At 43.3% G+C, this 15,168-nt stretch overlaps 1 protein-coding gene across 2 annotated transcripts in view; it reads right to left on the bottom strand.

Annotated features, from left to right (window-relative positions):
* The window catches only part of LOC147890524 (phosphatidylinositolglycan-like protein), a 50,071-nt gene extending 35,663 nt beyond the window's left edge, over positions 1-14,408 (bottom strand). The window contains exons 1-2 of one of the 2 annotated variants that reach the window (XM_087390833.1): positions 14,089-14,408; positions 13,865-13,949 (exon numbers count right to left, since the gene is read on the bottom strand). In XM_087390833.1, the coding sequence (XP_087246959.1) occupies positions 13,865-13,949; positions 14,089-14,250 (247 nt within the window). In that variant the 5' untranslated portion in view covers positions 14,251-14,408. Of the gene's footprint in view, positions 1-13,864; positions 13,950-14,052 lie in introns of both variants that reach the window. The other variant, XM_087390832.1, reaches the window with a different exon arrangement.
* Positions 14,409-15,168: the final 760 nt, after the last annotated feature.

Here is a 15,168-nt window from a genome sequence, read left to right as displayed (position 1 = left end):
TGTAAAGCATTTCCATTCAGAAGCATTAAATAAATACCGTAAGGGGCGCCAAGGCATTTGGGGCCAGTGGGTGCACTGTGTACTATTTTCATTGAGCAGGGGCATTCTAGCCTCACCTTTGTTGTTGTTGAAGCTTGTTTCTAAGTTGTGCTAAGTGATTTAAGTGACTGAAGCTTGCATTGTGGCTATTTATGAAGTTTATGACTGAGTAGAAGAAGATCACTGCCCTTTTGTTTATCGAAGGCCGGTTTCAGTGGTTCCATTGCCGAGATTGTCACCACCTTCCTACATAGGTGGGCCCTGGTAGTGTTGGGTGAAGCACACCTTCAGTGCAATTGTTGCTATAGCCATCAATCTTAGCAAGCATGTCACACCGTGAGAGGTCATTGACCATTTCAGAGCAGGAGGGGCAGGACGAAGACAAAGCATCAAAGAGCTTTAAAGAGGAGCACAGTACCAGTGGGGGTGATGACCAGCAGGACAGTGGGACTCATCCAGTCTCTCCTAAGCATGCCACGGAGGACTCACAGGATGAGGTAGATGAGGCACAGGAGCTTGATCCCAATGCACTTTTTCAGCTACGAATGCAAAGTGTAGTGGGAGCCCTATCGCAGTGCAACATGCTGGCACAGAGATTATGCAAGCTCCTCCCCCTATGGTTGCTTCCCCTGGAAGCAAAAAGTCATCTCAAAAGAAACATAAGAAGCATAAGAAATCCTTAGGCATGTTTCTTTCAGTGGACAGCCGTCAGAGATGCCGTCGACTATCTATATCTTGTTGCAACTCCCTTGTGGGTGTGTGAATTGGATTATCCAATTCTTAAAGCTCATTGATGGAATCATTAATGGTGTCTTCCATTGAAAACTCAAGGGAAATTGGAGGAACATGTGGTCTTGGGAGAGAGAAAGAGGTTATATGGGGAAAGCTTGAGGTCGAAGCAAGTAGTGAATTCGAGAAGTTAGAAGTAGGGATGTTGGTGGAAAGTGGAGAGAGAGCAGGACAAATTAATTTAGCAACTTGATAATCCTCAAGGGATGGATTGTCAAGTGTTGGAAAAAAGTTAGGTGTAACTGGATGATAGGAGTTAGATTCTTGGATTAGGCGATAGTGTTGAGAAGCATGGGCAAAGAGGCATGGCAAGGAGTATGAATTAGCATGCATTTCTGAAAAGGTATGGAGGATACTACTGGAGTTAGGTAGGGATGTGAGCAGATCAGAATAGAGTGTGGCAAGATAGGGGATATTAGATTGAAGGTAGACCACATATTCCTCTGGCATATCCCTGTCATTTCTGGTAGGCATTGACAGCTTTAATTTTGGATTCTTCTAGGAGTTGTATCCCATGAAAGTTGCTAGTGATTGTTGCAGTAGTAAAGGTAGGAGTCCGGCTACTACCCGAAGAGGGGGGGCTTCCCATCAAGCATTCATATAGTAGTATTGCATCAGCCTTTAACCGTATGAGATTTGTATGCACTGAGAGACAGAATACATTCCTCTGGTTTTCATCCATGTGCTAGCATAGATCTCAAAGAGTCTTTGTGCTTACTAATCTGGTCCAATCAAGACCAAATACTGCATGTAACATTTTGATTTGCAAGTGTTTCCAGAGTATGCGTATTCTTCCTTCAAGGTGATCCTCTTGCTGGAGGACTGCAAAAAGCCCTTGGTATAATGTAGTGATGCCTTGTAGCAAAAGATCTTGTAGTGACCCCTCCGCATCGTCATCGGCTTGACCCAATAGTTGAATTTTAGTTGAATTTCCAACTTGGAAATTATTGCTTTTTGATTTTGCCACTCCGTGCACTTATCTTTATACTTACCCAATGTGGAGGTGTATGCATATACCTTTGTAAGACTAGAATAAGTCCAATCATACAAATTTAGAATTTTTGTTGTTCTAAAGATCAAAAATCTACAAAGAAAATAAAAGAGAAGAAAAAAGAGGTAAACAAAAACTTTTATGAAAGACATACTTAGCAAGCAAAGCAACACTTATGTCGTCATCAGTACCCAAGCATAAGCAGCTATACTAGGTTTCTAAAGACCCGCGGAGTCTCTTGGGCAAACCCAGTGCTTACTAAAATACGTCAAATAAACAAAAGAGAATGAAAACAAGAAATAAAGAAGAAACGAAGCAGGTGACTAAGTAAAAATAGAAATCTTTCAAAAAACTCTCTCTCTCTCTCTCTCTCTCTCTCTCTCTCTCTCTCTCTCTCTTAAAACATAAAAAGCTAAACACTTATGTATCGTTTCTACAAAGAGGCAAAAATACATTTCTAACTTAGAAAGCACAAGCATACTCAAACAAACTCTCTTTTGAAACTAAAAGAAAAACGGGCTATTCAGCTCCCCGCTTTTTGTTTTCAGCTTATGTTCAATCATTCTAAACATACCTAAGGCTGATACACCATAGATAAAAGACTTCATATCTAAGAATGTGCGAACTTTTTTCATTATTTTCCTTGGATTATACCTCTTGTGTAATAGTAAAGTGATCAAATTACTACATTGAGTGATAAAAGACTCCTTAGTTGTACAAAGGCAGGAAAATCAATGGAATTGGGAAGAAATGACTCCATATTTTGCCAAATCAGAAATGTTTGAGTCAATGTGAGGCATTTTTATTATGTGTAAACCACTATATTCAGGTTGTTTACGTTTATCGTATATATCAACCTCTAATCCTATGGTAGATTGAGAAAGTCTAAGATCTAAGAAAACACAAGAATCCCCTCTTGAAGAGTGCAGTTCAGTTCACAAGAGTCACAAGGATAGATTCCTTCTCCAAAAGCTCTAGCGCTTTTGTACATAAAGTCTTGAAAGTTAGGAACATCTGGTACAAATAAATCATCTAAAAAACGCCTAACTTGACTAAGCTTATGTAAAATGATAGGGCAGGTATTGATAGAAATAAGACGTTGCATAAACTCAAATTCATAAGTGAAAAGATAAAAGTTTGCTAAAAAGACGGCACAATTAGTGCCCATGGGGATTCCTATAACTTGTTGAAACAAAGAATCACCTATTGTGATGTAAAGATTATCTAAAAGAAAATATATCCAAGAGCAAACATTTTCTACACTTACTACCTTTGTGTACCTTTTCTTTTTAGAACCTATGTCATAATCTTTATTTTTTAGCCACAAAAAGTCAAAGCATAAGGCTGTTTTCTCAACTTTTAGCACTTTGTATCTATCTTTGTCAAATCTTAGCTTGAAAACTTCAGCCACTAGCTTTTTAATTCTAAACTTCAGGTCTTCCAGCTCGATCTTTGTGTAAAGCGTGGTAAAATCATAGGTTTAAAGGAGAATAGGAGACTCTTTTTCCTGAATGCTTCGAGAGGAATTAAAAAATTTTACAACAGGAATCACTCCTACAGAGTCATTTAAAATCCAGCTTGAGTGCGAGGGGACATCTGCCTCTTTTAATAAGTCCCTCCAAAGTTCATGGACACTAGGCAACATGGCTTTGAAGCAGTAGCTTAGCCATTTAGAGACATCCGTCAAAGTAGTCTCACAAGCAACTGCAATGGAGGTGTATGCAAGCTTTAGACTATTGAATTGTTGAGCTGCTTTTGGATACCCTGGAAATTGATCATTAAGCACGCGGAGTTGGAGTATCTCTTATTCTTGAGCGTCCAGTTCTGCTTTGGTGTGCACAAGTATCTCCCTTGATGCCATGTCTTCCTTCTCTAGTGCTTGAATTTGACGTTCACCCTCTTTGAGGCTGTTTTGCAACTCATTGTTTGTGTCTAATGTGGCATGGAGCTGATCCTCTTTAAATAGTAATCTTTCATTTAATTGCATCAATTCCTCTCGATATCATCACAAGTGGCTTGCATATGGGAGAGGGATAACTCGACCTTTTCCTTTTCGTTCAAGGCATCAGATAGCTGTAGGTGTTTATCTTGGAGAGAAACAGTGGCTTGTACGGTATCCTTTCTACTTTCTGCTAGAGCATTGTGTGCAATGAGTTGTTACTGCATTTGTTCTGCCATGCTTTCCTTGAGCTTCATAATTTCAGTCTCGGCACTTTGCAACTTGGATTGGAGTGATGGGAGCATCTGTCTTTCCATTTCTCTTTCCTGCTCATTTAACACCATGGTAGCAAATAATTGAGACCATTGTTGTAACTATTAGCTATGATGTTGTATGATCTGGAATGTGCTATGGCCTTGCTTGTATTGGACATACAGTTGATTCCCATGTGCCCATGTGGAATTTTGATCTATTTCTCGAACAACAGTCTGTTGTATGATGCCACTAGAGACATTTGGGGATTGTGACTACAGAGTCGTGGAGTCATCAACATTGGTGACTTCTAATTCCTGGATAGGTATGCTATTTGGCTCTCTTGCAAAGTCATTATGTGGAATGGTATCCTCTTGGATTTCCATGCTCGAGTCCTGTTGAGGGAGCAAGACTGAACTGAGTTGCAGTATTCTTTGGCAGAGTTCCACATTGTCATTCTCTGGAGTCTGTTCGGATTGTTGCCCTTCCATGCTATCCTCATTGAGAGTAGGTGGAGGGTCTAATTCCCAATATGACGATAATATCAATGTTTCAAAGTCCTCTATATCTTGTGTTGAGAGGGGTGTAGAGTCATCCTCTTGCTCTATTGCAAATCCAATTATTATGGCCAATAGATGGGCGATGTAGCTTTTGCCATTATGGGTAGTGGATACATAATTGGTTAGCAGCAAGGATATGTGTTGAGCCCAATCTTGTAGTTTTGCTCTACCAAGGAGTGTAAGAGTTTTTACTGACATATAGTTTTTTCTCACTCCTGAATGATTAAAAATGTCAGCCAAAAACTTAGCTGCCTCTTTGCATATGGGGTCCAGAATCATATCATGGCTTTGTGACTTTGTGTTAGGTGGGAATAAATCCTGAATTTCAGAGAATCTTGCATCCAAATGTTTCTTTGGATATTCTTCTTGTGCATCTGGAAATGAGAAAGCCTCCTGCATAGTGGATCTACTGAGGTAGATCTGTAAGGTCTTTTCTTAATATGTTACTGTTCCATACTTATCTTTCTCCAACTCTGCTGCTTTTATATGATGTTATGAATTGACAAATGTATTCTGTCATAGCACGCGTTGATGAGAAGGATTTTAGCTTCTCAAAAAGACTACCTAGTCCCTTTGACTGCAAGAAGTTTAAGCACTAGGTGACATGGCGAACGTTGAGACACGTGGCCATACAAGCTGTATTATTCCATCTGTTGCTAGCTCTTTGTTGGTCTGGTCCTCAGAGTGTTCTGCACCTGCATCTTGCATAGTCAATTGCTCTGTCTCAATTTCTCCTGCCTCTAGCATCCCTTGTTTCTGTGGCATTTCTTCTTGGCATGTTGCATTTATTTGCTCATCAGTATCACTGTCCAAAACCACTAGCGTGGTCGTTTCGGTGCTGACCTCTGGGTTGGTGATTCTGGACCGTGTCCTTCTTCAGGTTGGTGATTTGAGGAGGGCTGTTGAGGTTGAGGCTTAGGCCATTTGGCATGGTGTCGCTTTGCCGATGGTGTTGTAGACCTTTTTCCCATCTTATTGGATTATCTTCACTCTGCCATTGAACACATAAATCAGGTCCCAGTTTAACAGTGCCAATATAGTGCCATGTGCCAAGAGTGCATGTTTCTTTTGTGAGTGGCTAATGCATTTTACTCTTTTTGTGATGAGGGTGCCGTGTGTGTGGATTTAAAACAAGTATCTCTTGGGGCTTTTATTTGTGCAATTTATTCGTAATTTATTCGTGGTACTCGAAACGTGTGGGTGCGCTATGCATGACTAGTGAGGTAGGCATTTGTCCTATATGCTTAATTTGCTAAGGGAATCATAGGGCAGCTAGGACTTAGTCATCACCTCTGAGCCCTAGGTTGAAATCGATTGAAACTACCTATATGTGCGAAGGCGTACATATGCTAATAAGTGCTCATGAAACGATCTAGTCCTAACTATGGAAGACTTGGGACCCCCAAATCTTCAATATTGTCGGGGATGGCTTGCATGTTAAGGTAGTAGCGCTTCAGTCGGCTCCCGTTTATTGGTGTTATGAACTGGAGTCCATCCAGTGTTTCTAGCAGCACAGCTCCAATGGCATTCATTTTTTTTACTCTATAAGGTCCTTGACCTAGAAATTTGAGCTTGCCCTTATGAACTTTGGTATTGTACAGCAGAACCAGGTCACCTTCCTTGATGTCTTTGTCTTTGAGATTTCTATCAAAGCATGCCTTTCTTCTCCATTTTTATGTTGTCATGGCATGGTAGGCAACTAATATGGTCTCTGTATGCTTCTCTAATTGGCAGTCTTTCTTTCAGCGATGCACGATCTCCCATACGTTCTTGTACTACTATGTGTAGACTAGGTATTACAAATTCCAATGGGACCACAGCTTCAAAACTGTATACCAATTGAAAAGGTGTATTTCTTGTACTGACCTTGAGTGTGGTTCTGTATGCCCATAAGGCTGCATTTAGTTTCTCTACCCAATCAGAGCGCTTTGATTCTACTACCTTGGTGAGAACAATACATAGAATTTTGTTGGTGGATTTGGCTTGTCCATTCCCTTAAGGTGTGCTCTTTCTATGGATCACCATAAAGCCAAACAAGAGTTCTTGGATAACCTCATTGACAAAATGTGTGCCTCTATCTCACACAATTTCAATGGGACATCCAAATCGAGTGATCACATTCTCGAACAAGAACCTTGATGTGCTTTTGACATCTGCCTTTCTGACGGCTTTAGCTTCAACCCACTTAGTAAAGTAATCTATGGCCACAATGATGTAGCGTGCCTGTGTTCCTTTTGCTACTGGATGGATGAGACTCACAAAATCAATCTCCCATTTTTCAAAGGGTTTTTGTGCAATGACTGTTGTTAGGGGATTGAAGTCTTTGTGTTGTGGTTTAGAAGTTCATTGGCATACATCACAGCTTTTGACATATTCATAGGCATCGGACCAAAGTGTTGGCCACAAGTATCCTGCGAAAAGAACTCTACATGTATCCTGCATGATCTTATGTGGCATCACACATCTCCTTAAAACTTGGTCCTTGCCCATCTTGTATAGTTGTCTTGCAATGAGTTGATAGGGTGCAGCTTTTAGAATTAGTTTCCTAGCATCCACTACTTTCATTTCAAGAGGTGGTCTTCCTGCCATTAAGTACCCAATGATGTCTGCACACCAATTAGGCACAGCGTCTATTTGAAATAATGCGGCATCTAGTAGGTCATCTTCTATTCCTTCCGGCTCTTCTCATGTCCTCAATCGTGACATGTGATCGACAATGAAATGTTGAGCTCCTTTCCTCACCACGATTTTGAAATTGAATGCTTGTAGCAGTAAAAGCCATCAAGTGATCTGGCCTGTGGTACATGGCTGATTCACAAGATAAAATAAGGCTTGATGATCTGTGTAAAAGATAAAGTCAGTAGCCAATAGATAGAGTCAAAAGTTCTTCACGCTGTAGATCATTGCCAAGGCTTCTCTTTCTGTTGTGGTGTAATTCACCTCTGCATCATTTAGTTGTCTACTTGCAAAGTATCCTAGGTAGTCTTTGTTGTGTTTGCCAGGTTAACATAACACACTCTCTACTGCATAATTGGAACCATCAGTATGTACATGAAAGTCTATGTCCCAATTTGGTGCCATTAGAACAGGGGCTATAATCAATCTCTACTTGAGGGTTTCAAATGCTTGTTCGCATTCGTCTGTCCAGATGAAGTTAACTAGGAGCTTGTATAGGACCCTTGCAATCATGGCATACCTAAGTATGAATCTTCTATAGTATCTGACATGTCCCATGAAGACTTGAATTCCCTTGGCATTTAGCGGGGGAGGAAGTTTCATGATGATCTTTATTTTGTCCATGTCAGTTGCAATCCCATGTTGAGAGACTGTGTGTCCCAAGACTACTCCGTGTGTGACCAAGAATTGGCATTTTAGAGGATTCAAAGAGATTCCATACTCCTTGCATTTTTTAAGCACTTTTTTAAGGCATTTCAAGTGATCCTTTTTGCCTGAGTGTACGCACAAGTCGTCGAGGATGACTTGTAGAAACTTGTTGAGAAATTCCTTAAAGGCGGTATACATTACCCTTTGAAAAGTAGATGGGGAATTGCATAAGCCAAATGGCATGACTCTGTATGCAAAAATGCCCCATTCTATGGCAAACGTTGTCTTTACCTGATCTTGAGGTGCAACTTGTACTTGGTTGTACCCGCTAAACCCATCCAAGAAGCTATACACTTCAAATCCTGCTACCCTTTCTAAAACTGTTTTAGTCAATGGTAGGGGATAATTATCTCTGATTGTTGCTGCACTGACGTTTTTGAGATTCACACATATTCTGAGCTTCTTGTTTTTCTTAGGAACAATCACAATTGGTGACATCCAATCGGTATGCTCGATCTCATAAATGAAACCAACCTCCAGTAGTTTTTCTAGTTCTTTATAGACATGGGTGCCATACTTAAGATTTGTCATGTAAGGTCCAGATACCTGTGGTTTGGATCCTTTCCTTATTGGTATGGTATGTACTGCAACTTCTGGGGAAATCTTACTCCATCAATTTTTGTTGACACATTGTCAACGATACCAAATGGCTTCATTTTTGTGTGGTCAGCTAGGCGGATGTTAAATGTGGCCTTCTGCATTGGAGGTAGGCCCCATTCTTCATATAGCTCTCTTGCCAAAATGTTTACTCTGGCTCCGTCATCCACTATTGCTGAGTATTAACCAAGGCTTTATGCTCCAGCGGGATGGTTACATTTTTTATGTCATCCCCAGCACCGAATTTTACTGAAATTACCTTTTCCTCTGCTTCAGGTGGGGGGAAGTATTGTGAAGATTCGATCCATCCCTTGAAACTTTTCCACATTGTAGGGCGATTTCTTAGTAAGGTCCCAATTGGCATTGTGACTGAGCAGCTTATCAAGCTTGCTAGTGTGGTGCCATCCAATTGGGAATGTTTTGCATGTTGCTCTATTACCTCTTGGAAGTTATTGGATTCCCTTCTTTGAAGATTTCTTGTCGCGATGACTTGATTTATAGCCATCACTATCGCAGTCAGAATCGGTCATGCCGTCCTCAATGTCAATTGCAGCTTCATGAGCGTCGCTGAAATGTGCATAACTGCTAACCTTTTTCATGTCCTTGCGAATGGATTTTTTCAGGCCAGAGATATACCATGCTATGAGGTACTTGTCCGGACGGGGATCACATTTTGCTATTAATCTTTTTATTCTTCCCAAGTATATTCTGACCTTTTCTTTCTTGTGCATATCTATATTACCAAGTTGTAATGCGGGGTCATCTTGCAGCCTTTCTGTTTGGAATCTTCTTTTGAACTGGTCAGATAGCAGTGCCCATGTGGCTCTCTCCTCTACGAGAAGATCGAGGTACCATTCCGAAGCCTCATTGGTTAGGGCCATCAGGAACCAAGCGGTTTTGGTTTCATTTGACTGGTCGCCTCCAGCACAACATGCTGCGTCGAAGAGTTTAAGAAACTTGGTGGGGTCCCCTCGTCCATTGTACTTCGGGATTTCCAATTTACCAAAGTGTCGTCTGCCATTGTTGTTTTTGTTGCAGTTGCGTTGTTCTTTAAGGTAATCTGAAGGACTTTGATCATCGCTACTTATTGCTTCTTCAATTAATATGTCCTCCATGTTGCTTGTCGATGGTGAGAGGTTGAATTCTTGAAGAGCGGCAAGGTTCGAAGAAAGCTCCCGGAAGCAGCCAGATTCTAGTCTTTTTCCTGATCTCAAGTGCATAAACAAGTCCTATTTGCGACTTTCACGTGGGTGCATATGACTAAAGTCTGATTATGATTTCGACCTTCGTAGATCCGAAAATGGTCAAAAATAAGCAAGCGGCGGGTCGAAATTAGTGCCTACGTGAGGCGACTACGAGAGCCCAACATTGATGGTTAAACACTTCGAAAAACTTCATTTACAATAGATCTTTACATGCGTAAAATATGGGTTCAATCCGGGTGCAATTTGGTCTTTAATCGGCCGTGATACGGGCTCCCAAAAAAGGAGTCAAAATTGTTAGGGGGGTTAGAGATGCATTAGTGTCGTAGGGACTGTCGTGTTAAAAACATGCCCATGATTGTTCCACGTGAGTGGGAAAATGTGCCGATGCAAACAGATTGTCAATTGGAGGTCTCGACAGAATCTTATGAGCGAATTAGTGCGAAAAAGGGACCCACACGAGGGTGCAAATTGACGTGTTTTATGAATGCCTAAAGGTGTGGGATTGGCTGGAAAAAGTTCCCATAGCTCAATGGTCCCGTGTGTGAAGTTGTGGTTCAATCTGGGTCCAATTCAGGTCCCAAACGGGCAAGATATGGACCCTCAAAGTTAGGGGATTTTAGGGACCCTTTTGTCTTTAGGACCAAGTGTGAATGGTCCTAAACCTTTGACCTAACTAGGGTTGTGCACTAGCTGTTAGTTAGTTTGGACTCAGTTACTATAACTAGTCCTTAGCCTAACCTAGTTTATGTAACTATAACAATTAGTCTGACTGTAGTTAATCCAACTAACTAAAGTTAATTTCTAATTGATCCACAATTAAGTTAATATAACCCTCTGATCAACTAACCTAACCGAAGGTCAACTAACCTAACCGAATGTCAACTAACCTAACCTAATGTCAACTAACCTAACTACGATTAGTTTGTTTAGGGTTAGCTTATCCTTCTTTTTTTTTCTTTTTTTTTTTGGAAGAGGAGGGGGGAAAACCGACGACGGCGATGGAGGGGGCGAGGGGAGGGGGTTGGTTTTTGTAGATGTAGGCGAGGGGGTGCGAAAGGAAGGGGGGGTTTAGTACTTCAAGGCCTTTAGTAGGAAAGGTGCCGGGAGGCGTTGGCCGGACGGGTGTCGTCGCCGTCACGGGCGAACTGGCTAGCGTTGCGCCGCCGCGTTTGGCAGGCGCCGCCTCTATGCGATCAAGCAGGCGAGCTACCCTTAGGCAGCCTTAAGGCCTTGTTAGTCAAGGAGAGGAGAGGGGGGGTTGGGGGCCGCGGGGAGAGAGAGAGAGAGAGAGAGAGAGAGAGAGGGAGGGGAAAAGAGAGAAGAAAGGGGGTTGGAAGGAAGAGAGAGAGAGATAGAGAGAGAGAGAGAAGAGAGGGGAAAGAGAGAGAAAATGGGGGGTGGAGGAAAGAGAGAGGGGGGTGAGGGAGATGGAGGGGGAGGTTGGAGGGTGGAGATAAGGGGGGTGGGGGTGGAGGGGAGGAAAAGGGGGGGGGTGGGAGGGGGTCGGTGGAGAAGGGGGGTAAAGGTGGAGGGGGTGGGGGTGGAGAAGGAAAAGGGGAGATGGGGTGCGGAGAGAGGTAGAGAGATGGTCGAGATGGGGGGTGGAGGTGGAGGGGGAGAGGGAAGGAAATGGGGGGTGGACGAGATGGGGGATAGAGAGAGCTAGAGAGATAGTGGAGTTGAGGGAGTGGAGCTAAGGAGCAAAAGTTATGACCCCTTCTTTGTAGGCCCTCCAAGGGTATTCCGCCAACAGAGTAGGGTTGGGGCAAGATCTTTAAAACTCTACTAATACGATGAATATGTTATACAAGAGGGGTTTGCTGGATTAGCCAAACCCTAAACAGAGCGGAAGGTATAAACCCAGAATCCTACAGGCTCGTGGATATAGACGTGTGAACACAAGTTCTTTCAGATCTGCACAAGTGCACTCAGACCTGTGAGATATGAACAGCAATGGAAACAGTAAACAACTTGATGTATGTTGCACAATGGAGATCATGTGAGAAGTACAGCAGAGCTGAACAGCAAAAGAGAGCACACAAACTGCAAACTGGAAAGAGAGAGAGAAAACTGCACACGAACTCATGGGAAAATGCCTCTACTGCTGGAGGGGGGAGCCCCTATATATAGGGCCCCCACACATGCCAAATAGGCGACTGGAGGAGGCGGTTTGGCCGACCCAGGTCCACCCCAAGGTCGGGCTGTACCCGACCTGCTGGTGGGGGGGTCTGACCATGGTTGGGGGCCAGGTTGACCCCCCAACCAGGGTGCCACCTAGGCACCAACATGGCAGCCTATTGGCAGCCTGGCAGCCCTAGGCATAGCAGCCTATTGGCAGCCCCTGAAAAGGGCTGGGGGGCGGGTGAATGCTGCTCCGCAGCCCCCTGCAACAGCGTGCAGCTGCCGCACCACCAAAACAGCCCGAGATGGGCCTGGGGCAGGTGAATACAGCCATGCACCCTCCCGCACCTGTCCATGGCAGCTGTGCCTCCAAGGCGTCCCTGAAGTCGGCGAACTCAACCCACAATGATGGCCCTCAGTCTTTGATACAGGAGATGCTATCTCTAACAGATCACTCGTACAAAGTGTCACCCACAGATGAGCATATACCTACAGCAAGAAGCCGCAGTGTCTGAGCGTGCAGCTGCTGCACCACCAAAACAGCCCGAGATGGGCCTGGGGCAGGTGAATACAGCCCTGCACCCTCCGCACCTGTCCATGGCAGCTGTGCCTCCAAGGCGTCCCTGAACTCGGCCCTGAACTCAACCCACAATGATGGCCCTCAGTCTTTGATACAGGAGATGCTATCTCTAACAGATCACTCGTACAAAGTGTCACCCACAGATGAGCATATACCTACAGCAAGAAGCCGCAGTGTCTGGCTCCTGATGTGAACTCTAATGCTCTACCAAAGGACTTCTCAAACTCAGTCCTCAATGAGGATCTGCTGCCTACTCCTTGTGTAGTGTCTGTGGGTACTGGTGAAGTGAGGTCTGAGGGGCTTCCCTACATAAAGGGCAAAGGGGGGCAGTCTCTCCACCATTCTCAGAAGCAGGTAGACGTGACCTCGTGTGGCCACCCAGCAGACCTAGGGCAGCGCTGGTCTGCCCCTCCACCAACCCTCCCATAGGGCTGGCCGACCCACTATAAAGGCCTATTGCAGTCCATCATTCGCTCCTCTGCTGCATAATCTTCTGCCACTGCCACGTATGATGGCCTTATACCTCCACCTACATGGCTGTGTACCTGCCTCATACACCGACCACTTGTGCAGGCATATACCATCCGTTCATCATCATTGTGCTGTCCATCTGGAACCCACACCGCCAGGCCACTTGGCACCCCTGGGCTATACTCACGTACACGTGGCAGCTTGTTCTTGTACCCACACGTGACAAGGAGGGAACAGAGGACAGGGGCGAGGAGGAGGAGGGCAGAAGTGGGGGAGACTTTCTCTCAAAATGTAAGCTCACTTGTTAAATATCTTAGTACCCTGAGGTTGACAATTGGAACGTGGTGTAATAGAACCTCTGACTGAGGAGACAAAATGGGAAGCCACAAATAGCATTCAATACTTGATACAAATACTTTTTCACTTCAAAAAGCTTGCCCCAATTGAAAAGAATTCAAGAATGTATTACCTAGCGGAAAAGGAGGAGGGAAGGAAAGGTAAACGCAAGGGGAGGGGGTTATAAAGAGAAGAATGAATAATGAGGGTGTCCCTCTATTTATAAGGAAAAGGGTCCCTCCCCTCTTATTTATGAGGGTAAGAATTTAAAACCCTTCTACGATAAATTTTTCACATTTGATTAGCCTAGAGCCTATAGGTGGGTAAACGATGTCTTGAGTCGCAATGAACTTTTAAAGTTATCCCTTTGACCTTAGCTTAACTGGGCTATCTCCATCTTTTCCCCTAAGAAATCAATTTAATTTCTCCATTGAAAAATAAAAGCCTCTTCAATTAGGTTTCATCTTAGCTCAGGTTGTATGTATGGAAGAATTTGTTGAGATCAAGGACCTTTAAAATAGGTAGGTAATGGGAGGAATTAGGTGAGACATACTCCAAAAGCAGCCAAGCGAGAAGCATAAAGAGTAGTCAAAACCTTACCTTCCTCAACGGCGTTCCTTTGAAGCGTAATACTGACAAGACCATAAAGCAACATGGCCCACTGTAGACCAACAGCTACAGTCACCTGCAACAACAAGCATTGTCTGATTTGGAAGGAGGATAACGCACAGGTAGCCATTTGCTTCAATAAGTCAGATATAGCGAAATGAAAACGATTTGAGGCATACCACGGAAAATAAAACTGAGTAGGAGAAAGAAAGAACCAAGACAACCGAGAAGAGATAGCCGAGTCGAGCTCGTAGCTTCCTTCTCTTAACGATGATACGATGAGTATTGATGAGAGGGAAGCCAAATTCATGCTGATGCTCACAAACATAAGAGTAAAGAGGATTGGAAGGGGGCAATACTGATGGTGAAATCTCCATAGCCCGCTTTGTACAAGGGGATCAAGCGCAGCCAAATTGTGCAAACGATTGTTAAAAGTCCATTTAGTATTCAATTTTCTAGAGAAGGAACTCCATTGGCACATGACATCTCGAAAAGGTTTAGTGATTAAAGCAACTTTATTAGTGCCCACGTGGCACATTCTTCACCACAGAAACCTTTAGCATTTCCATTTTCATCTCTTGTATATATGTCTTCTCAATCTCGTAGAACTTGCAAAGTTTTAGGAATTTTTGTTACACCTAGTCTTTACGATTCGCCTCAACATGCACGGCATTGTGCGGATTTTCCATGCACAATGAGGAACTCACTCATCAATATGCGAATTGTGTCATTTACGAAGTCTGTTCCTCTATCACTCACGATTTCCAATGCATTTAAATATGCAAATCCTCAAGAAAAACCTTCAAGATTTTGAAACCCCAAATTTTGTGATTTATTAATGAAAATGTTTCCTGTGAACACTAACCCCTTAACTTAATACCACACATGTCCAACCCCAAAAAGTGATCCTCATCACGGTGGCGAAATCTCCGCTTTACAACACTAGCACAATAAACTCGAAAATGGGCTTTCTAGCTCAGCATTGGCATCTCGAAAGGGACCTAGATGCTATTTCAATCACATTTGAAGAGCTTCATCCAATTGTATTTGGCCCTCTCATCTACGCTACTAGTGTTGCCTGATCAAACTCATATTGTTGGGCATTGGATAGGGCTATGGTGCTCCTATCCTAGCGACCTGCCAATAGTCACTCATGTAAGCAACATACCCTCTGTCTAGATTGTATCCTTAGATAGAGATGCTAAGGTGACCCCAACTACCCATTCATGGTGCTAAGGAGGTGATCTTAATATCCTTTGCCACCTCTTCAGACTTCCCAATCAGTAATTTGCAAA

The sequence above is a fragment of the Dipteris shenzhenensis genome, chromosome 19 (assembly GCF_047967505.1).
Source record: "Dipteris shenzhenensis isolate YYH24624 ecotype China chromosome 19, Dip_SZ_1.0, whole genome shotgun sequence".
NCBI classification, from domain to species: domain Eukaryota; kingdom Viridiplantae; phylum Streptophyta; class Polypodiopsida; order Gleicheniales; family Dipteridaceae; genus Dipteris; species Dipteris shenzhenensis.
This window is presented reverse-complemented; position numbering and strand designations above follow the sequence as displayed.